Source organism: Rhinolophus sinicus, chromosome 3 (assembly GCF_057876585.1).
Source record: "Rhinolophus sinicus isolate RSI-liver-muscle chromosome 3, RSI-T2T, whole genome shotgun sequence".
Classification (NCBI taxonomy): domain Eukaryota; kingdom Metazoa; phylum Chordata; class Mammalia; order Chiroptera; family Rhinolophidae; genus Rhinolophus; species Rhinolophus sinicus.
This window is the reverse complement of record NC_142503.1, coordinates 125,335,490-125,360,403: the sequence shown is the minus strand read 5'-3', so window position 1 is coordinate 125,360,403 and position 24,914 is coordinate 125,335,490. Positions and strand designations below refer to the sequence as shown.

General features: G+C 35.5%; 1 protein-coding gene and 1 long non-coding RNA gene across 18 annotated transcripts in view; one reads left to right on the top strand and one right to left on the bottom strand.

The window, feature by feature from the left end:
* Window positions 1-7,949, bottom strand: part of NOVA1 (NOVA alternative splicing regulator 1) — a 139,883-nt gene extending 131,934 nt beyond the window's left edge. For 2 of the 4 annotated variants that reach the window (XM_074328116.2, XM_074328117.2), the window contains exons 1-2: window positions 7,814-7,949; window positions 5,927-6,070 (exon numbers count right to left, since the gene is read on the bottom strand). In XM_074328116.2, the coding sequence (XP_074184217.1) occupies window positions 5,927-6,070; window positions 7,814-7,949 (280 nt within the window). Of the gene's footprint in view, window positions 1-5,926; window positions 6,071-7,098; window positions 7,302-7,813 lie in introns of those variants that run through there. The other 2 variants (XM_019746879.3, XM_019746878.3) reach the window with 2 other exon arrangements.
* Window positions 7,950-9,720: 1,771 nt separating this feature from the next.
* The window catches only part of LOC109455360 (uncharacterized), a 630,897-nt gene continuing 615,703 nt past the window's right edge, over window positions 9,721-24,914 (top strand). For all 14 annotated transcript variants that reach the window (XR_012494814.2, XR_016020792.1, XR_016020786.1 and 11 more), the window contains exon 1: window positions 9,721-24,438. This is a non-coding gene — a long non-coding RNA (uncharacterized LOC109455360). The remainder of the gene's footprint in view (window positions 24,439-24,914) is intronic.

The following is a 24,914-nucleotide window of genomic DNA, read 5'->3' as shown; positions in this document are numbered from 1 at the left end:
GCCCCTAACGTGCTAAAAACAAACAACATTAATTTTATATGGGTTTTTTTCTCCTATAAAAATAAATGAACAAATGTTAAACTAAGATAATTTTTAAAAAGCTACAGTGTACTTCCACTTATTTCTGCTCACTCATTTGAAAATATACTTGTAGAACAAGGAAATTTAAATACTTCTGCCTTAACGTTATTTCATTTCTACTCCTATGCCGAAAGCACCCCCCCATCTCCTTTTCATGTGCATTCTATCAAATTTATGGATTTTACTTTCAAATATTTCCGTATTAAAAAATGGAAAAGATGATGCCTTATCTTTAAAGAATAGGTAGAAAAAATGGAAATTTCACCAACCCGAGCATCAGGAAGTACTGAAAAGTACTGCTTCATTTCTTATGTGTTGCATTTTATACCATGACACTTTAGTCTCTGAGGGTCAGGTTAATTAAGCTCCATAGCAGCTGCAGTGCAATGTGAGACACACACTGCTGCGGTTCCCACCAGTCCAGTCCAATTACCTGTAGTATTCCAGCACTGGACAAGTGACAACCAACCTCTTCTCTCTAGTCACTTGCTCCCACTGGCCTACTGATAAATGTTAGAACAAACTAACCTCTTTTTGGAAAAGACTGCAAAGCTGAATGCACCTGCTGCAGGCTGCAATGATGAGTCCCAGAGAGATGTTTGTCAGTCAGTTCTCTGCAGATGTTGTTTAACTTTATGCTAGAGTTGTATCCAAAGATGGAAATGAGATGGCAATCAAGCACAAATCTCCCATCCTCGTCCCCCCAATTTTATTTTGAAAAGCTGCACTTGCTCATAAAAGTTGTGCTTTAAAACAGAGATCCACTAAACTGGAAACAACTACGACTAAACTCCATGGTAAAGAAAAAAATGTTTATTAGGTGCTGAATTTTAGTTAACAAGTGACATAATTGTGTTCGGTAAATGTTATTTGTGTCATTTAAGAGCTTAATAAATTAATTCCCTTAAGCCAGAGCAAAACAAAACAAAGGAACTATAAAACAGGCAAGTTTTTGATTGGTGGTTTGTTGCTCGCATTTTTAGTGACAGACATTAGCATACTCCTTTATAGGTTCCAAGACACATATCGTTATTCCCCTTTTGTATATTACATGAAACATTTCAATGCATAAATATTGAACTATTTCACCAATTGTGTTCACTATTTTGAAACAATTTCTGAAATCCTTTGCAGGTGATATTTGCAAGACAATGTTGTTAGATGTATTGTATTTCCTTACAATGTCACCAATTTCAAATCAGCTAGTTTTCCAAGATGTAGGAAGCGTCAAATACCAAATTTCAAAGGACAATGTGCTATGTAATTCATGAAAACACTGACACTGTAAATTAATAATGTTCCATAACTTACTAAATTGATGACAGAAGATATAACATCAGAATGAATTAAAAGGAATAGCTAAGATTTTTAATGCTAACTCAATCTTTCTAAAAATCCCATGCCACAAGACATTTGCTTGTATGAGCTAAGTATAAAAATGATCTCTCGGAAAGTACAATTTTAATATAGATTGTGCTATGCAAGTAACATTCCTTCGTATGTTGGGATTTCCTATTGCTTAAAATGAGAAGTAAAGTATTAAAAATATAGATAATATTCAGAGAGGTATTAATGTCTAAGTGAAAAATTATGGTTCCTCCTTCAGATAAAATATAAAGTAACCCATAACAATAGGTAATATGACACATATAAATATTACAACCTTAAGATTTAAAGAAAAACATGTTTTCTGCCAGCAACTCTATCATACTGAAACCAAAGGTATAGCACAGTGTAATGATAACTATCCTATCACACTAAACAATAGTGCAAATTAGACTACTTAATTTTCTACTTGCTACAATTATATTTATCTCATTTTGTTTTAAAATATATACCAATAAATGTCTAAGATGCTTTGATTCTAAGATCAACGGGTATAGATTAGAACTTTTAGAAGCTATAAGAAAAGTATTCACATTGTACTACTAATATCATAATACTCTTCCTTCAACAATGTAAACAAGAGGCGATCTATATTAAACTTCACTAACACTTCTGAATTCCCCCAAAAAATAATTTGTATACAATCCCAATCCTAAGGTTAAACTGGCCACTGAATTTTCTCCATGTCAGAATTAAGGCAGTGTGTGGTATTTCCATCACTAAAAGAAGAATTCACTTACATTCTGGTTTTTCATGATTTTTAAAAATTTAATGTATAAATGGTTCGTGATTTTTTAAAAAAGTATCACGTAAGTTGGCAGTGGTAAAATTAATATATAATAAATCTAAAAATAAGTTCAAATTTTTAACGTAAGGGCCATGAAAGAAAATAATTTATATTAAATATGATTCAGTTTTATAACCACAAATATGAAAACAGTGTAAAATACATACAAATATATGTCAAGATTATAGAGAAGGATTCCTATTTGATTGATATAATGAATACCTCCAGTGTCATATGATGGAATGAAAAAATAGGCACACTATGAAGTGTTCTAAAATCTAAGGCATACACAAAAATATTTTGTACATGCTTTACTAGTCCCAACCAGTAAGTTTTTCTAATTACATACCTGAATCATTCATTAAACAATTTTAACACTAAAAATCAATCTATTTATTAACAAAAACTAAACACATGTTCAGATGCCAACTAAAAGAAGAAAACAACACTATTGCCCTTCTGAATAAGAATATAGTAATATAGTCCCTAAAATGAGCAAGCTGCTTTTTCACTACAAGGAAACAACTTTAGGTAACCTAATTATAAAAAGACTATATAAATATATCAAATTAAGTTGTTTTAAACAAGTTAGGAAAAAAGATATATCCATAAGCCACCAGTAGTAAGTTAGTATTCTGTAAGATTTAGATTTTTTTAAATAGATAAATGAATTACACAACACAGCAAAAGAAGTCTATTGGTAGGTCTTTTCTTCTGATTACAGTAATTGGAAAATGCGCTTTACAATCCTCATCATACAATTCCTGAATTATTTTACTTAATATATGACATAATGAAATACAAAAATGCAATATACAGTTCTACAAATTCTAAATTTATACCAATTAATGTTCAAAACATGTTTTTATTTCAACAATATAAAAAATTACTCAGAAATGCAAGGTTGCTTAAGACATTTTAAAGATATAACCTAAGCAAAAAGAAAATAAATAAAAAGGAAAACAAATATGATAAATATGAGATTATACTGGCTATATTAAAAACACACATCATTTGCATTGAAATGTAATAAAACATCCCCAAAGTGTGTCTGTATTCTGCATATGCAGAATAGGTGTATGCATGTATGTATATACATATATACGTATACATATATACACATATATATGCATATATATATATATATCCTAAAAGTTTTTTCCAGATACACCAGTATTTTAACTAAACCTTCTCAACATAATTACATCTGTTTCAAAACTTTTTGAGAAAACCAGTTTATAACTACAGTATACTTTTCCCCAAATATACTTGTCTTACTAAATGAGAAACAGAAATATGCTTCACGAAATAAACGTCAGGTATATTCATTCTAACAGAATAGTCATAAATACATATATGAAACACTTAAAATGGGTTCCCAAATTATCGCATAAATCTACAAGAAAGTCCTCATAACTCAGCAATATATTAATAAATCACAGCTTTAAAATTTAGTTCATCTGAGATGAGCAAGTGAGTATCCCTTAAGCGTATCAGTATATCTGAGTAAGAGAAGTTGAAAGGCACTGACAGGCTGCTGTGTTGAAGAATATCAGGACCTTAGATGATTCCACAGGCTTGTGATCAAGTGTGAACAGAAATATTATTACAATTACTCTATAAGAAGAGAGAAGTATGTATCCAAACAGGTAATAACCTACTTAGAATTGTATTCAAATACAAAGCGTTCAGAACTATTAAATATTCTTATAAATTACAAGGCTTTACTTTATCCTTAAAATTGATTCCATAGTGTGTGTAAGTGGTTTCCACCTGTTACAAGCAGAGTATAAGCCTTCTTTTATCCAGAAATTTGAACTCACATTTGATCAGGTTACATCACTACACACACAAAATTTTATTCAATGCATTCCAGTTTTCCATTTTTTTTTCAACAGATATTCTTGCTCTATATGAATAACATGACTCAACTATAAATAAAATAACCAATTTCTATGTAATAAGAAAAAAATGCACAACTAAGTAGACTAAAAAGAAAAGATCTAATTCTTGATGTACCCTTTCCAACCCACTGAAAATAAACTATATTCAAATGAAAAGGCATTTAATTTACTATTTGGAATATCCTTGATAAACACCAATTTTCTGAAACATCCCTGAACATCTGATACCACTTCATGTATAATGCAAAAAAGCTATTTCATTTTCATCTACTGACAGTGAATTTAATTTAGCATTGCAGTCTTTTCCTAGAACTATCATGTTATTAATTCTGCAATCAAGCTCTTTTGAGTGCTTTTATTTGTACTAAGGGTTTTCACTATTCCGCACTGATTTTTTTCACCATAATATACCTTTTAAACATACCAATGTGAATATGTTAGCAAACTTTCTTAATGCATCAGGAAAGTTTCAAAGACAAGGAAAGCCATTACAAAACTACACACAAACTTTCGAAGGACGTCATATCAAATAAATTACATTGTAGTTTAATAAATTTAATGTTTACCAAATATACTGCATTTAATTTATGTAACTAAAAGACAGTTTCAACCATTCTAAAACCTTCTTATCTAGCATAATGGTCCATTTTCTACCACCAAGTGATTGGCTATGAAAAAGAAATCCTCCAAATGTTCTGCTTACATTCACGCCAGATGTCTTTGCTGTATTAAAGAACTCTTACTGAATTAGATCATTGAAAGCAAACCAGCTTTTCTTTTTCACTAGGAAAAAACTGCAGCATCGGTTCCTCTCAGCACTAAATAAATATTTTTATAACTATTAAGATAAAATAACCGAAAAAAGATTTTAAAATGGCAGCAGCTACACCTAGGTAAAAGCAAATCAGTTAATGTTTTATCCAGGAGATACACTATTCAACTATGTAGATTTTCCAATTACAGTTAAAATCCGTACATTGAGTAGCAAAATGATTTTTTTAAAAAGAAAAAAGATAAACATGCAGAACTGTATAACCCTTAAAATTAAAAAAAGCACACTGAAAAGTACAAAAAAATATTGTACCACCTAGGAAACTTGCCATATTCTAATGGATTACAGTACCACACAAACTGTTAACATATTTTAATCAAATACAGATCTTAACTAACACAAATTTTGGAGCATTATTTTACTTTTTACATAACAATGTATTTTCTTGTCACACTTATACTAAAAATGCAATATTTTAAAAATCAAAAGAAGAAGCACTTGTCTTTACTTCACTCCAGGGCCAACAAACAAAGCAATGAAGCAGAAAGAGGTACATAATGGATTTAGAAGTAAATGGTCCATTCTTTAAGAAGGCTTCCTACCCCCTCTTCTGAATTCACTCTAGACTAATTGTCATTACAATGATGTCTGAAAACTTCAGAAGAACCCTATTTCCTGCTGCCAGCTGTCAAGGTTTCTATCTTTAAATTTTAGAGTTTTTTCCCCCAATTAGAGAAAAGTATTTAGAAATACTCAGAAGATTCATCTCGCAATTGATCTAAATCACAGACACAGTGTATCGATTATAGAAAAAGACATAACCAACAATGGAAATAGTCTTTAAAATTTTCCACAAATATTCTAATACAGCAAATATGTAAATAAAATAAAGACTACACTATTAAGAATTTCTTTCAATATAGCACACAACACACATAGAGCTGCTCTTTCTTTCCTTGGGGATTTATCAAACAATCTCTTCACCAATGCACCTACCTGGGTAAAAATCTTTGGACTTAGACAGCTTGATGGTGGCTCCAGTTTCTTTTTGCAACTGAACAATTGTCTGTCCTCCCTTCCCAATTATAGATCCAGCAGCATAACTAGGTATGAGAACCTTTAGAAAATACTGGCCGTCTTCTGAAAAAATGCAAAGAAATATGCTTCGTTAACATGACAATTTTAAACTTTGTATCCCCTCTCCACCCTCAAGAGAGAAAAACAGCAATTAAAATATTGGGCATTTAGCTGAAGGAACTAAGGAGTTAAATTTTTTTTTAAAGAACAAAAATAAGCCAGTTACACTGAAAAATAAATGTGTACAAAATTTTTCCCATTTTGTAGGATTTATACTTTCAAACTTGGAATTAAAATCTAAACATGTTCTATTATTTTGCAGCACTGTAGAAACTGATGACTAAATTCCAGTTGTTATTCCAAACATGGAAGTCTTCCAATTCTATCTGTGGTTACTATGGTAAAACGAAATGAACTGACCCCTTTACAAAACTTCGGATATTTATAAAATGACAAACCTTCACTTAACATATTGCAAAATAAATAAAAGGACTGTAAATAGTGATGAGCTATATTTATTTGACATTAGCAAACACATAAGGACTACAATTACCCATTGCTATATCCTGCATAAAGTATGCAAAACAATCATTCTCCTACCAAATAATCCACCCAAACTGTAGGGTGTATTCCAAGCCTTCAATAACTGCCAGGAAATAATTCAAAGTAATTTGGACTGACAAATCTAACTAATCCTGGTGTATTTCTTTAGCACTTCTTAGTCTACCATGATCTCGTTTAAGCTCATTAATTAAAGGACCTTAAGAAGAATTTTGACAATACTAAAAAGCTTAGGAGTCATTTAAATCAAATACACTTAAAAGTGACCAAACAGATAATGTACCTTCTCCAAAATAACTACAATATTTAAAACGGAATGGGGATGGACGAACCAAGAAAGTGAAATGAAATGTTTCAGAAAATAAAGCCAACTCCATAAACTTTAATTTCCGTCAAAGTGATCTTGTCTTAAATAGGAAGCACCCCGGTAAATCCAGTTTCCATGTGTGAATGAACGTTCCAAATTTTGTGGGTATGCCATTCGCAAGACCCCCACCCGTCTCTAATGTACATGCTGTAGATAAATTCACCTCTGCCTCGATGCATTGGGTGCATTGTTAAGATGACTCCAGTGCAAATGAAGAAGCGATACCGGTCCCGTTATAACTCATCTTCCCAGGAAGCGCAGGATGTTAACTAACAAGTCACAGTACCAGACACCCCCACCCTTCTATGCACACCCCTGAAGACAAATCAATGAGATAGTTGCACCGACAATGTAAGTGCGGTAAGAGCATGCACTCATCAAGATTTTGCATACTACTTGTGGCCCAAAGCAAGGGGATGGAGAGAGAAAAACTCTCAGGTGCCCCAATCATTTGCTATCCGCTACCCAAGTGCCATTTATTTATTTATTTAATCAGACTGTTAAATGCAGCGCGCATCTTCGGGCGGCCATCACCTCACTCGGGGGTCATCCTCCTCCTCCTTTAACGGACCCTTTTGCCCAGGTCTAGGATATTTAAATGGTCAGGCTTTCGACCGATTAAATGGAAAGATAGGTCTATTCCGAAAAACCAGTCGCCATTTTGATGAATGATAAACACAGAAATGGAAATGTGTCCCGGACGGCGAGGTGCGGGGCAGGTGTAGGGGAGGGGGCGCGGGGCAGGGTCGCGGGAGCCGCCGGGTTCGGGCTAGAGGTGTCCGGGCCGCGGGAGGGAGGGAGAGCGGCGGGAGGGAGGGAGGGAGGCAGGGGCGGGCGGCGGGGGATGGGGCCAGCGGGGAGGTGGAAGCGATACCCACCGCCCGTATTGGTCCTCTTGGTGCTGCCGGCTTCAGGGGGGGCTTCCAGCGGCCTTTTCCGCGAGTCCGGCGGGTCCAGGTCTATGGGAACCCCAGTGTGGGTCCCGTTCTGTTGGATGGGAGCTGCCGCCATCATGTTTGCAGTTCCTGCCGCTGTTACCGGGAGAAGGTTCTCCCTTTTGTTTTGGCTTTTTTTTTCTTTTTCTTTTTTTTTTTTTTTTGCGTTTGGGATTTCAAGGATTTTTTTTTTAATCGGATCAATAGAAATCTCTTTAAGAAAAAAAGCAGTGTTGCTGGTTTGTTCTCACTGGGGAGGGGGCAGGGCTGAGGAGCAGCTGCAGTGCAGTGTCAGAAAGGAGACAGGGGAATGGAGGGGGTGTGAGAGACGGAGGGTGAAAGAAGGAGAAGAAAGGAGAGAGGGGGAGAGAGTGGAGAAGGGAGAGGGGCGAGTGAATGAGCGGGAGGAGGGGAGCGGGGAGGACGGGCAGAGGGAGTGGGAGAGCGCGAGGGCTGGCGGGGCGCGGGGAGAAGCCGAGGAGGAGGGGAGAGTGAAGGAAAGAGTGAATGAGAAGGAGGAGGGGAAGGAGGTGGATGCGGAGAGAGGAGCGAGCTGCGGAGGAGGGCAGGAGCCGGGAAGGAGCGCGGCGGTCCCCGCGCCGCGCTAGCGCTGCGCTCGCTCCCGCTGCTGGTGCTGCCGCCGCCGCCGCTGCCGGAGCGGTTCTGCTGTTGCCTGGGCTGCTCGGCGCTGCTGCTGCTGCCCGGTCTCGCTCATTATTTCTCCCGCTTGTGGGGGGGCCTGGCGGGGAGGGAGGGGGATGGCTGCGAGGGGAGGGTAGTGAGGGGTTGAGTTCGTAGACTCCCACACACTTTGCGCTCGGGTCCCTGCCTCTAGCAGCGCCGCCGCCGCCGCCGCCGCTGCCGCCGCCGCCACCTCCCAGCGCTGAAGCCGATGCCTGCGGGGGCGGGGGGGGGGCAGCATGCCGGGGGCGGCGGGGGGGCGTGTGTGCGCGTGCGGAGGCGCGGGCTGAGCGCGTGCGCGGGGGCGCGCGCCGGCGGCGGGGGCGGGGGCTGGGGCGCTCCCGTGGGAAGGGTGGGGGTGAAAGGTCGCCGGTCCCCGGCAACACGGCTCAGGCAAACGTAAGCGGCTTGTCGCAGAAACCAAGGGGTCCAAGAAACCCGCTAGGCTGGAAGGCGGGAAGCAGAGATACTGACAGTCGTGCCAGCCAATAAAATGGAAATAGGAGAAAGGCTCTTCAGGTCCCTTCCCAATCAGGAAATTTGGGTCTGAGAGGGACTGAAGGGGCGGGGTGGGATCTCGGTCCAGCCGGGACCGGAGCGGCGACAATTTGGCTAGTTTGAGTAGGGCATTCGAGGGACCGTTGACAACGGGTGGGACAGTGTCAAGGCTGAGGGAAGAACCTTAACTGTATGCTTCCAGGACTTCTAGCTAGGAGCGTTAGTTTTTATTTTTAAGAATTAGGTAAAAGACATTAGTTAACATCTCACTCATCGTAGGATTTCTTCGGGGTGATTCATCAAAACAGTATTTATTACTCTCACTGTGTAACATCGTTAGGGAACTTACAGTGTCGCTCGCCGCCTTAAATCCTTTCGGTAACAAGCCAGGATATAAATAAGTAAAGCTAGGTAGGTATGGGTCTCCACTTCACGAGGCGCTGATGGGCGGACTAAAGACAGGCAACAGCTGAGTGTTTACAGAACATTAAATATTGATCGAAATATGCATATAAGAAAAAATTCATTTCAATGTGCACAGCTTATGATTTTACAGATCTTGGATATATGACGAACTTGAACCTCAACCCTACAACACTGCAGAAAAAAAAAAATCTCATGTAGCTGGAATAGACTGAAGTCTGAAAAGACTCAGTTTACAAGTGAGTAAACAGATACAGTGAAGTGTTTTGCTCAAGATCATCTATCAGGTTAGTAGTTTAATTAAATCTGTGCTAGGAAGCAAGCATAGTGGAAAAGCATGAGCTTTGGAGTCCGAAATCTTGGTTTCAAGTCCTTGACTGCATGTTCTAAAAGTGTGTCTTGCAAATCCCCTTAACATGTTGCTATTTAAGTACTTACCATGTGCCAAGCAATCTACTTTACATGTGTTTCTCTTTACATGCAGTATGTCATGTAGTTATTACTGTCCATGTTTTATGAGGCATTTTAGGTTTGGAGATATTAATAATTTACCCAAAGTCACATAGGTATAAACATTGCAGAAATAATTCAAACTCAGTTCTTCCTGATTCCAACGTCTGTCCTCTTGAATATTGTAGCACACTAGGCTTCAGATTCCCTCCCACTTAAAACAGGTACTGCGACACTATCTTCCACAATTCTTATGCGTCAAATGAATTAATGTTCTTGACAATGTATTATAAGATGTAAAAGGGTATAAATAGATTCACTAGATTTCTAGAACAAAGATGCTCCTTTCTTCTATTTTCCACTTCAACCTGAAAGAAGGTTTTAGTATTAAGCTAGCGTAAGAAAGGACTTGGCTGTAAATCTATGGTATTCTAAACAAAAATACCTGCATATTTGAGGCGATAACCAAAGAGAATAAAATTTAATTCCTGATAGATCGAGAAGGGACTGGAAAAGAATGCTAACCCTACTGGCAGCATCCTTTATTGGAAGGAGCATTTAGGAGGCACTGGGATTTCTGGTGCTTTTTAAGTAATGAAAGGTAGATGACAGTCTGTTGAAGAGGAAGGGAGAATGACGTTTAGTTTGAGAATAAAAGTTCATCTGGTGTATGAAAAACATGTTTGCCTCAAGTTAGGGACGAAGATATGTTGAGCTGAAAGAAAGGGAAAGCAGGTTAAGTTAGTGTACATTAGTAAGGTCTGAACCACAGTCCAGAATTTTGATCTGATAGATGATGTAACAGGAAACCACGATATAGCTTTCATGACCAAAATAAAGAGGATTTATACACAGAGCTAGATAAGAAAGGGGAGCTGTGATGAGGAAAAAAACAGGGTTTGGAATAAGTATGTGGAAGTCAAGATAGAAAAAGGCTGATGCCAGACATTGTGCAATCAAAGTGTTCTGTGAAGTATACAAAAAATATGTAAGGATGTTTTTAAATGAAAAATTAGAACAGAGATGGACTTGGGACTAGATTGTTTTTGAAATAGTGAAAGGGGGGAGAAAGATAATTCAAAGACAAAGATAGTTCGAAGCTATATTACATTAAAGCTTAGGCAAAACATTCAATAGAATATAGTTTTGAATTGGAGAAAGACTTGACAGATTTGGAAAATCTGCTTTTAACAAATTTCTAAAAATAAAATATTTTTAAAAGAATTCAGAAAATATTTGACATTACCATGTGTAAGTGAAATTGAAAGTGAGCCTTTTAAATTACCTTATAGACATATGCTTACTGAGAGTCATGGTAGTTTATTTTTATGGTATTTATTTGACCCTCTCTTATTTCCTTCTTCAGATTCAATATTTAAATACTATCTACCACTCCATTGGGTTCAGAAGCAGGAGATATGATTTTTAAGGTAGATAGTATGCTCAATAGTAACCTAGCTATGATAATGCCGGGAATTGCAGAAACTATCCTAATACCTGGTCAAATATCTAAGGATCAGTCACCTATAAGCTAATTTGGTCAACAGAGGTTATTAGAGAGTACATTCTAATTAAGCCTCCATTCTCTGGTATATTTTGTTGTTTTTTTAAAAAAATTATACTTCTCCATTTCACACTGCACATACCGCTACCATTCTGGTTAAATAGACATAAACATTTTATCTGTTGTCTTCTGCATTTTTTTACCAGCTAATAAAACTGAAGAAATAAAAAAGGAGCTCCCAGTGTAATATTTAGTACGCTATACTTCTTATTCTATAAATAAACTGAATGAAATTTTTGAAAAATATAATAGGAGCATTTGACCTTTTAATTCTCTGAAAAGAAATATTTTTTAATTAACCAAGCAATCGGCACCACAAATTTAATAATATTTTTCTAACACCTTAAGACACAAAAGAACTTGTGTACTTTTCCTTGCTAATTAGTTGACGAGTTATGAACACAGGCAACAATGATAGAAAATGATATTAATCTGAAGAACAAAATCCCCAGTCTTTTATTGGCGTTCAGCAGGGGTTCTTTTCCTTCCTAAATTTTGGTCTGAGTAACATGGACATAAGATAATCTATTTTCAGTAATAATGACTGGCTTTCCAGAGGAAGCACAGATAGTTGATAGCCACAAATATTCCTAAATCTATTTGTTTGTGTCCTTGTTCCTGCCTTTCCTACAATCATTCCTCTTACTAAAGAACATAAATACTCTCTCTACTTGAGTGTGTCTTCAGCCTATGCTTTGGGAAGATATTTTGAGTTTGTGTTCTAACAGAATCAGATCCTGAGTTTAGGATTCAAGTGCAAGTAGTTTATTTTGGAAGCAGTTTCAGGAAACACAGTAGGGACTTGGTGAAGTAAGACAGGGAATGGAGGGAAGGCAATGAAGGGTGAATTACCAAGTTATCACTGTGAGCAAACAGAGCTTAATCTCACTGGGATTCCTGGAAAACAGTTTAAAACAGTAGCCTCAGAAAAAGGTGTGAAAAAAACTGAGGTGTATATACCCCAACTCCCTGCAGTCATTGGTGGAGTTCTGTTCCTCGGGTGCATTAATTCAATACATGCTAGCTAGTCCAACTGCCAGCACTGCATCTTTTTGTGAGGACTTTGACTGGAGGCTGGAGGCTGTTCTGCCCTTACATAGGCTGGAAATATTGGGAAAACAAACACTCCACTGTGGGACATCTCCCACCATTATGGAAAATCAGGCCTGTGTGCTCTGAAATGAAAGGACAAAAAGATAGGGGTGCGGCACTAACAGTTTGTTACCAGGATCAACATAAATTTAGGAAAATGGAAAATAAGAAGCATATCTGTTTCTGCAGGGTATTGGAAAAAAATCAAATAAATATGAAAGAATTTTGAAAGCTTAAAGTACTAACAACACAAAAATACTCTACGGTTTTATAATTTTCACATGCCAGATATTGTAACCAAGCATCGATGTAGAAAGCCTGAATTCCCTTTTTTCTTGTTTTTGAAAAACACATTTTTAGTTTTTTAAGGTACAGGACATGAAGAATCAATGTAAAATTTCTGATTATTTTTTTCATTGAATGCAGCACTAAGACAATAGGAGCAAATATATCCCAGGTCTTATATAACAAGTTCTATAAATAAATGTAGATTGCCCTTCTTAGAAAATTGATTTATTGAATTTTATCTTCTCAAAAATTCAAAGAACTTTTTATGTTTATGTATTTAAATAATATAAATTCACTGTTGGTGAATATGTTTATGAAACAATCTATGAAAGCTCACACTAATTCATATAGAAACATAAATGTGTTATTAGCATTATTCCAAAATGTCCCCAAACCTTAATATTTCAGTTGCAAATATGTCATCCTAATAGGTAAAGAGATATGTTAATACTAGGAAGAATCCTAAATTCTTTGGCACTGGGTATATTTTCTTGGTTTCTAATAGATCATTAATTCTTTCTAAATATTGTGAAATGCATTTTTTGACACTTACCTTAAAGACAATAAATCAGAACTAACAGTTCCCGCAGTGCAATGAAAAGAACCTTGTGATAATCGGTACATGGGTATGTAAAAGGTTAACGTTAAGGGAAGCTAGGGGAAGGTTATGGGGGAACTTTTATCTTTGCAACTCTTCTTTAAGTCTAAACTTATTTCAAAATAAAAAAGAATTAATAAATAAAAGTTTAAAAAGTAACCTTGAACTGATGACCTGGTTCTGGCTCTTCCACCTACTAACTTTTGTCACCTAGAGTAGTAAGTCATTTACCTGCTCTGAGTTTTACTGTTTTATCTGTAAGCTTTATGAGGTGGGGCCAGATCACCATTTAATTTAGGGCTAATTTTACCTCACAAGTGAGGCAAAACCCTCTTAGTAGTCTAGCTGATGCAGAGTGAATTATGAGGTTTTTCATTCTGAGTAGAGGGAACAGGAACTAGTCCCAGATTTGTGTGAGCACCAGGCACTGTTACCTCTAATTCTTAGGTAGTTTCCTCCAATGCATGTGCTGATTAGTACTCAGCTGAAGACCCAAGAGGACCCTTTCAGATCGCCAAAGTTCTATTTCTGTGAAGCTCTTTCCTCTCAGTACTCTGCCACTGTGAATTTTAGCCACCCTATTTAGTGATTCCTCAAAAAGCTAAAGATAGAATTCCATATGACCCAGAAATTCCACTCCTACGGACTGGGTACTTACCCAAAAGAACTGAAAAGAGATTTCAAGCAAATATTTTTATGTGACTACTAATAGCATTATTCACAATAGCCAAAAAGTGGAAGCAACCCAAATCTCCCATCAATTAATAAAGGGATAGCAAAATGTGCTATAGCCATACAATGGAATATTATTTAGCCATAAAGAGAAATGAAGTACTTATACGTGCTACAACATGGATGAACCTCAGAAACATTACACTAAAACTATAACAAGCATAAGCAGCATTTCTCATTGAACATAAAGTATACAGCCTAAGTTCAGTGAGAATATGTTTATTGATTTATTCTGGCTATTCTACAATGATAGAAGAAAAAGTACTATGCACACACATACACACCACACACACACTCACTATGGTTCTGTTTAGCTTTTCATTCCTGTCAAACATATTCAAGAAAAAGTATACTACATCTGCTTTCAAAAATCAAGTTTCTCAGTTTCATTTCCAGGTTTACTTTCAGTTATTTGTCCTGAACCCCAGTCTCAAACTATATAATTCCATACTTTATACCAACCCTGTGAGCCAAGACATGGTTCTATATTCCCTTAGCTAATCCCAAAGATTGCAATTACTTATTTTAACACAACTTTCCATTCCACCCCTGACTCAATGATCACATGTCTTTGTCTTTCACCTCTTTGGCTTGTCCTTTGAATCATTTTTTACTGACTGGCTGTGAAGTTAGTTCTACATTAAGTGTAACTGAGTTCCTTTACCTGAATGCATGTGTTAGGAGTTTATTAAGCTGTTATCTGCTTTGCATCACCTCAGTACATGTAATTGTCTAAGAATGAGAGAGATTTTTTTTTTTTCCTCTCAGAAGTTGTCCAAGGCTTAGTATTCTGTATCTGAAGTTTCTGCCTTAAGGGAGGACATTAAAGGTTTGTGTGCTTCAGGTTCCCAATACAATCACTAGGTAACTAGAGGAGAAACTACCGCCTAAGAATTTTTGAAGCTAGAGAGGTTCATCCAGAAGAGGAGAGAGATGTTGGTACTGAGAGTTGAGAACGGGGAAATAATTGTACCCGAGAGAGTGGGAGAGTTATACACTGCATGTAACTCCTTCAATGGGGAAAGGCTGAGTGATGCTATTAAAGACCAACCACTTAGCGTGACCGCCTTTAGGGCAGTGCTGTTTAGGTCTATGTAGCTGAGCCTACACTTATTAAGTGGCATCACCATGGCATTCTTATTGAGCCTATCAGTGGGTTAGTGCCCAACATATTGCAGGAGATGAGCTACAGTAACAACATCATGGAGCATAAGGAGTTAATAATTGCCTTAAAGTAAAGACCAGCCCCTTCTCCAATAGGTACCAACTACACTTCCTCCAGATCCTTGTATTTCTAGGGAGGAAAATAACCCTCTATATTAAATACAACAAATATAACTTTTTACAGGTCTATAGAGTAGAGATTTAGAACACAATTTTGGTTTGTTTTAGAACAAATAAAGCATGATGCTTAGTATGTGGAGCAAATTCCTACTGGCTACATTAATATCCAGTCCTGGTTTTGAAGCAGCTCTGTGGTTCTGATAGAAAATGCCATCATTCCCTGCTGGAACCTGTCTGAATCCTGTCAGCTCTTCTGACAATCAGAAGCAGAGTTCTCATCTTTTACAGTTTCTAAACCCTTTTTCTATTGAACTGTCCACTAAATTCCTATTTTTCTGTCAACGAAAAGTCTCTGAATTCTCAGCTTATTTGCAAAGTAGAGATAAATGACAGACATTGAGTTTAATTACCATTGAGGCTCAGGACACCAGCTCTATCCACTGCCGCAAATCTCTTTGAAATTCCCCCAGATACTCACAAATGGTACCCATCCAGGATTCTTTCACTCTGAGTTAACAACTTGAAAACTGATTTACCAATGGTAAATATATTAGCAAGTGTCCACTAAAAATAAGAGTAAGGTTATTTAGTTAGACCTCCTAGTAAAATTTACTCAGATATCTGCATCTATACCAATTGTATAATTTATATTTTAACTCCCTGTGTATGATACATTTTCTCACCTGCTCTCTTTGTCCTTCAGTCTTCATAATCTTTTTTTGGAGTATTAAATGTTACCTCTTAACTTTATTCTCTGCTGTTAACTATCTCTGTGATGTCAGAGAAGCACTTCTACTTTGGGGACCTTGTTCACCCATAACATAAAGGATGTTATTAAGTATTTTTAAGATTCCTTACATTTCTAATTTTCTTTAAGGGTAATTTGAAAACACTATAAAGTATAGTGAAGGAATCAAGGAAAGACCTTCTTTAATTTGTCTCTAAGAAGTTAAGCAGTTAAATTAAGTTTAAATCTATCTATGGAGAATATTGCATTATAGATTTTTAATATGTTATTAGTAGCCAAAGGAAGAATATACTGTACTGTAGTAGGTATTTTCAAAATATATATAAATGCATATGTGACTTTACATATTATGTGTGAGCCTGAATTCTTTATGTAGTTTTAAATATGGAGTGTATTCTGTCATAATACACATTCACGTCCTTGTGATTCATACAAAATGAAATTATTTGAAATAATTGAACTTGCATTATATAGTTGAGAAATTACAAACTGACTACCTTATTTTATTTTGCCACTCCTGCATTTTCATTTTGGGGGCAAACGTTTAAAAATAGATTTCATCTTTTTAAAAAATGTGCTTCCCAATGTATTTTTGAAAACTCACATAATCTGGTAACTCTGGTCTCACATTGACACGTAGCGATAATTGACAACAGCTAAATAGCAGTTGTCCCTTTAGGCAGGACATGCGCTCAGGGCTTTGCCCTGTTTACCATCGCTCTCACTTATACTGGACCACTTCATTCATGATGTTACCTGCTTGGGATTTCAGCTAATATGTTTACCCTTATTTGTTCAGACTATTAATATTAAATGAAAATAAACTTTTCCTCTGGATTTATAAGAAAGATTTGGATTTCTTGTAATTCAAATTTAGCCTTCTGAAGTGAGTCCAGTGTCAATGTTTGACTAGCATAATGTCCAAGTCAAGACAAGCATTGAGTTATATATTCTTCACAAAAAATACAGAAAAAAATTAGTTTTACAATTTTTCCATTTGAGTTTGAATATCAATTAAGTGGACATTATCTTCATTCTAACCTTGTAAGCACTGTTAAATAAAAGTTATATAGTTCTTCAGATATTCCATCCTGACATAAGCAAAGCTGTTCAGACATCGAACACTGAAAATAAAAGCTAAGCTAGATACACATATGTAATATAGGTTGGGGTTTTTCCGTTAAAAATAAAAATCTTTTTATAAAATGAAAGAAAAGAGACTTATTAATATAAATTTACCCTATGAATTAAATTTATAACATTTACTTTAAAATCAGTTATGGAGAAAAAGTAAATCTTTTGACGATATAAAGACTTGAAATTAGAAGTTGTAAATATTAGCTTTAGCATCAGATTTATTTATTTATTTTGGTGGCATAGCACAGTATCAAGGAAATTCTGATTTACAAAGATAAACTGCAACTGGTAACAATAGAACTTTTTAAAAGACATCTTTTCTGTCAGTTTTATAATTCTTTTTATAATATAAAATGTACAATTTTATAAATTTATGGTTTATAAATATATAATTCAGAAATCCCAGAAAAAACTCTGTACTAAAGCAAAACTCTGTACTAAAGCAAAACCAAGAAAAATGTACAATTTTATAAATTTATGGTTTATAAATATATAATTCAGAAATCCCAGAGAAAACTCTGTACTAAAGCAAAACCAAGAAAGGTTAACGTGACAATACAAAGCTTTGCTGGTCATCGATGTATTAAAATTTGGTGAATGACACATTTTCTTAACATGGCTTTGAAATTATAAGAATATTTAAAAGCTCAGAAATTCAAATCATATGTATGCAGAATTCCAGCTTTTATGCAAAATACTAGAAGGCACACAGTTTGCAAAATATTGTTCAATAACCAATTAGCACAAGATAAAAATACTTAGAAGATGAGTAAATATTTTACTTAAAAACTAGCGATTAGTTTTGTTTTCTTTTTATTTCCTGCCTTCTTAAATTGTATTTAATTCTGAAAGAGAAATCTGGCGCCAATTGAAGCAGGAAATTATCTTGATGCCTCAACCATATCTGTGCTCTTTCCACTAGGAAGTCTCAGACGAATGGCAGAATAGGAAGTAATGTGTTGTATCCATGGATGTTTAGGTAGAAGAAGAAAATAATGATAGAGTCCTTAAGGATTTTGAAGTTGCATTACCCAAAAGTTGCAAAATATCTTTTATTTGATGTTATAACACATATTTCCCCAGCTCTGGAATAGGTCATTTGGCACAGATAATTACTTTTTCTGGTTTCATTGTTTGTTTTGTTTTATTCTGTTTTGAGAATTTGGTGGTAATGCTAGAGATACTGAGACATCTTGTGATGTTCCCCACCAGAGGCACAAATATGAAAATCACTTTACGATGGTATGTTATATGGTTGCTCCTTCCTTCTTGCAGCTTAGTTTTGATTAAAATGACATCAAAAAGTGACATTAGCCTGGCCAATAGAGGCAGTACAGGTAGTTTTAGAGTGTAAGAAAATATGTTAGACATTTAAATTCACTTGCACTATGAAATTATGAAATCCAAGGTGCCAGAGTTTATGCCTGGCTAGGTCATCAATGAATTTTCATTTATCAGCAAAATACATGACCAGAATATGTGTCTGATAAAAAAATGTTTTAAATGAATCATTGCTACTATTTAATTACCTATTGATTTCACCCGTTGTACGTGAGAACTCAGAGGTTTGGGTGCATACATTCACCATAATGAAGACAGATGCAAACTACTTAGGAGTCGAATTTGAGAGGTTTATGCTACATTTAAGACACCTATATTATGATGTCATCTTCTTTAACTGTTTTTAGGTCAGTGCTTCTGACCTATGTCAGTCTGAAAGCAAAATCTACACAAGCCTCCACATTTGCTGAACTGATAGATTTAGTACCATTTACTATGTCGTTCTATAGTACATATAGAATGAGAAACTATTCACACAGATGCTACTAATCCTGTAGTAAAAACAGGATGAAGTTTTAAAGTATTTAAAATATCTAAGTACACAATTTAAATTTCAAAACTAGCAGTCACGGCCCATAATATATGGTAAGAAGCGCTAAATTATCACATTCATGTGAAATCTCAGAAATATGAAGAGATTATCATGTAAATTCCTATACATTCCTGTAATGAAAACATGCAAACTACTCAGGAGTCAAATTTTCTAATCAGTAACCATGTGTTAGGAGTTGTATAGCAGTATTAGTTAAGTGTATCCCAGCAAGGCCCTTAAAAACAGACAAGACCACCACTGGAAGGTCCCACACATTAGTATTCCCAAAGGAATAAATTGCCTAAACACAAGTACACAAGTCTCAGGACTTCAGAATCAAGCCTTGTCTCTAAAAATATTCCTAAAGCTTCCACTTCACCTATGAAGGAAAGGTGAATTGATTCTTTCATTTTTCATATTTGGAGTCAACAAACTGTTCATTGTTTTTCCCTCTTAATGCTGCTTGGGTCCTTCTCATCCTGATTTATTATCCTCAACTCATTGTCCCATTTTGCCTCCTTCTTCTAGTTTTCATTTTTTAGCTTGCACTCCCCTTTTTGACCCCATTTGCCAGATATTCACAGAGACACAACTAATAATTGAGTCCCTCAAATTCTCTACTACCTTTATCTTAGTCACAGTTCCAGGTAAGCTAAGTATTGACTGGAAAGGAAGGAAGTTATTACTAGATGAAATATAAATATACGTGAATGTATATAATATACGTGAATGTATATGTATACGAATGTGTGTATCTATATAATTTATATGGATATGATTTTCTAATATTAAGGAATGTTTGTGTTGGTATTCATAAATAGTATTTGTCTCTAATTTTCAGTTCTTGTCATGTCTTTGGGTTTTAGTATCAGGGTAAAACTGGCCTCATAAAATGTGTTAGAAAGTATTGCCGACTTTCTATACTCTAAATGAGTTTGTGTGTAATTGGTATCCTTTCTTTCTTAAATGCTTGACAGAATTCATCTGTAAAGCCATCTAAGTAAGCCTGGAGGTTTCTTTGTAGAAAGGTTGTTAATTACTTTTTGGGATATTTAGAGCTTTTCACTTTTAAAATTTATTGTTATGTAACATTTGGAATTGTATCTTTCAAGGAGTTTGCCAATTTTGTTCATGTTGTTGAATTTATTGACATGAAATTGTTTATAATATTTGCTTACTGTTCTGTTAATGTCTTTAGGATCTATGGTGAAATTCCCTCTTTCATCGTTGATATTGATAATTTGTGTCCTCCTTATTTTTTTCTTGCATGTCTACTTGCAGATTTATCACCTTTGTTGATCTTTTTAAATTATAGCTTTTCAGTTCATCCATTTTTTTCTATTTGACTATTTTCTGTTTCATTGAATTTCATTATCTTTGTTCTTTCCTTTCTTAAATTTAGTTTGGATTTAATTTGCTCCTACAGAAGAAACTTAAACCGTTGATTTTTAGACCTTTCACTTTGCTAAAATAAATACTTAAAATTATTAATTTCACTGTGAGTACTTCATTAGCTGCACTTCATTACTTACAGATTTTGATATATTTTAATTACTACTTACTTGAAAATAATTTCCTGTGTGATTTTTTTCTTTGATCTTTGGGTTCTTTAAATACATGTTTTGTAATTTTCTTTAGATATGTATTTCTTTAGACTTGTGTTCCTTAACTTTTAGGTTTTTAAAATCAACTTCTAATTTACTAACATTATGAATAGAGATATTTGTAAGATTTCAATCGTTTTGCATTCTACTGATACTTGTTTAGTGGACCAGCATATATAGTCTTAGTGAACAGTCTGTGTACATTTAAAAAATACATATTTTCTGCAGTTCTGAGATGCAGGTTTTTTTTTTCTAGTGTCAGTGAAGAAGATTGATATCATTCCTTAGATTTCCTAGACACTTACAGATTGTACTTGAGTACTCTCTAAGAAAATTATCTGTGATGATAGAGATGTTCTACCTGTGCTGTCTGTCATAGTAATCACTGGCCACGCGGAGCTTTCGCACACTTGACATTTTTCTATTCCATTGAGTTTCCTTCTTATCTTTATTATCTCCTTTCTTATATTTAGTTTGGATTTAATCTGCTTTACTTCCTAGCTCCTCAGAGTGGAAACTTAGACCATTGATTTTGGCCAAAAAAAATTCAGAGCAAGAGATGTGTGATATCTCGGGTAGAGCCATTGCATACATGCCAAGACTGCATTCCCTTGTCCCCTCTGCTATGAGATTGGCCATGATCTATGCAGGGGAACGGAGCATCCTTAACCCTCAATTCACATAAATGTGAAGGAGAAATAACCATTATTTTCAAAATATTTGGGGATTGTTTGTTACCACTGGACAATTGAATCCAGAGTTTCTCAACCTCAGCACTGTTGATAATGGGAAGGATAATTCTTTGGGGTGTGTGTGTGTGTGTGTGTGTGTGTGTGAGAGAGAGAGAGAGAGAGCTGGGGGCTGTCCTGTGAATGGCAGGGTTTTTTTCTGTTTTGTTTTGTTTTGTTTTTTTCAGCCTCCCTGGCCTCTACCTACTTGATACCAGAAGCACCCTCTTTCCCATTGTGACAAACATTAATTGTCTTCAGAGTTTGTCAAATGTCCTCTAGGCAGTAAAATCCTCCTCTGACTGCAAGCCACTGATGACCTACCCTGAGTCATACACAGCTATCCATATGGAAATAGCAAAGTAAAAATGGAGCTCTGCATCACATTATATACAAAAATCAATTCTAAGTAGATTAAAGGTATATAGATGAGAGACAAAACTATAAAACATTTAGAAGATAATACAGGGGAATATCTTCATATCTTCAGGTAGGAAAAGATTTCCTAATAAGATACAAAAGACATAAACAATAAAAGAATAATAAATTTGACTATATTAAAAAAAAAAAAAAAAAAACATCTGTTGATCAAGACACACCTTAAAGAGAGTGAAAAAACAAGCCAGAGTTTGGGAAAATGTTTACAACATATAGAACCAAATGCTCCTCCAAAACATTATTTAAAAACTTTGAAGTACTCAATAGAAAAATGGATAAAATAACAAGAGTAATTTTACAAAAGAATTTTGTATGAGTACAAAGCACTTATACTCATGTAATGCTAAAAAGATACTTAATCTCATTAGTAATCAGGAAGATGCAAATTAAACTACAGTGAGATAGATCATATCCATCAGATTAAAAAAAATCTAAATATCTGACAATATCAGATTTGGCAGGATATGAAGCAATCAAACTCTCATCCTCTCTTGTAGGTGTGTAAATTGGAGCAATCACTTTGAAAATAGTTTGCAGTCATCATTAGTAGACATTCAGGCTATTCACAGATATTTCTTCTTCTCTATGCCTAAATTGTACCGCCTCCTCGAAGTCGTGGGACCTATATCATTTCCAAGTGGATTTAAGAGCTGTGAATGATTGACCAAGTTTCCCCCCCTCTTCCATGGTGACTGGTAACTTCCCCTAAAGGAGGGTGTGGAGGAGAGAGACTCTCCCTACCTAACCTCCATCTAAGATTAAAACATAACACCAGCAAAAAAGAAACCTTTGTAGGTATTTTAACCACTGAGATTGTTGACATTATGCTAGCCCATTATGTTTGCTACAGTGTTACTGAGTAAAGTTGAATATGCCCATCTTTATTAGCCAGCAATTCCACTAGTTGGCATTTGCCCTGTTGGCTCTGTGCTAAAGAAGCCACTTGGAAAAATGCTTTACAAGAATGTCATGGTAGTAGCAAAACAATGGAAAAAATGGAATATATATTAACTATAAAGAATAAATAAACTGTAATATAATCATACAGGGGAAGCCTATAGAGCAGAGAAAATTAATGAAACATAGCCAAACACATCGACATAGATAAATTTCAAAGTATATTGTTCAGTGTAAGAAGTGAGAATACATACGATTAAGATTCCATTTATATTAAATGTTCACTGTGAAGTGTTCATTGAAGTTGTGTATTGTATGAAAATTCATGCATAGTTTGTAAAAATATAAAGAAAACCTACAAAATGACTAACACCAAATTCAGGATAGTGTTTTCCTCTGTGCAGTGGAGGAGAAAAATGTACTCGACGAGGTGCGATTGAGGATTTTTCTCTGGTAATGTTCTATTTCTTAACCTGGGTGATGGACATATGGGTGTTCATGTTATTATTTTACTGTAACCTGTCCTTATACATTTTATATACTTTTCTCTATGTATTCTATGTTTCACAGGGTAAACTATTTTTTAAACCATCGATAATAATTCTGACATACAACAGCCCATAAAATACATTGAAACATATTTTGATAAGTAGCCTGTATCTCTCCTTAAGAAACGTCTGAATATATTGTTCAATGACACAAACGGAGATGAAATTGATTAATCCTAATTCTGCCTTTATTTTTGTAAGATGTTGGGTGATTTGCTTATTAACTCTATTTCCATTTTTATGTTTATGGAATAGCACTGGTGATGCCAGTTGATTTGAAGGTGAAGTTTTACGAAATACTTTGTACCTGAAATAGTAGCATATCCTATATTAAAATATGATATTGCCATTGAAAATAATATATTGAAAATGTACCTTATCTTCTGACTAATAGAGGTTCCTGAATGAGGAAGGGAATATTGGCAATCTAGATCATCATGGGCTTGGTTATCAGCGATGATACGAAACATTTAGCTTAAAGGAAGAGATAAAAATGATAGCAATTAGATAGATTTTTGAAAGCTGCAAGTTCAAACACATACCAAACTATAAAAACACTTTAATAGTGCTTTTTGTATGATGAAAAACCTGTCAGGGGCATACAAATCCATAGGAAGAATGTTTTGAACAGAGGATAAAAATGCAAACTTCTTACTCAGGATGTTAGCACTGAATGTCAAAATGCCTTGCTTCTAGCTTTGGTGTTAACTTTTGAAGATGACAGGTAACCATCCATATAACATTAGTTTTTCAAATGGTGATGAAAAAATGTTATCACTGCCAAAGGCACAGTTAAATATCAGCTTTCCTTTTTTTTTTTTTTTTTTTTTTTTTAAAGTGCATGAGATCTAGTACAGTGCTTTCTTCAAAGGCAGGTCATTAAAGAGAGGAGATTAAGTCAGGCCTGAATGAAACAGGGGTTAGAAGACTGACTCTAATGTGGATGCCCACAGATATAAAGTCTGAAGCAACTGGAGAAGACCAGGTAACATCTGACTTTGCAACAGTATCTACAGGGTGTGATCTGATGGGTCGAAGCACTCTAATAGTAGTACTAGAAAGTGGCCACATCAATGTCAGGGAAGTCCATCTCTGTTCATATTGGACCCCAGTCAAAGCCAGACACATGGTTATAAGGCCCTGACTCTACAAAGAGAAATTGCAGATTAGGACTGGGAAGGCTGGGAGGCTGATTAGGGTTTGTTTGCAAGGAGCTGGAATGTAACTCACCAGTAGGAGGCTACTGATCATAAAGAGAAATGTGTAAAATGTCGCTGTTTGCTTGAGTTGTGTTCACATAAATGTTTAGGGAGTTCACCCTAACAGCATCATAGTTTTGTTTTAAACGTTACTCAGCCTGGAATGGTAATCTGCATAGTCTGCCAGACTTATTTGAGTCCCAACTTCTATACTACATGGAGTTAAATGTTCAGGGTCAGAGAATGCTGTACCTGCAATTAG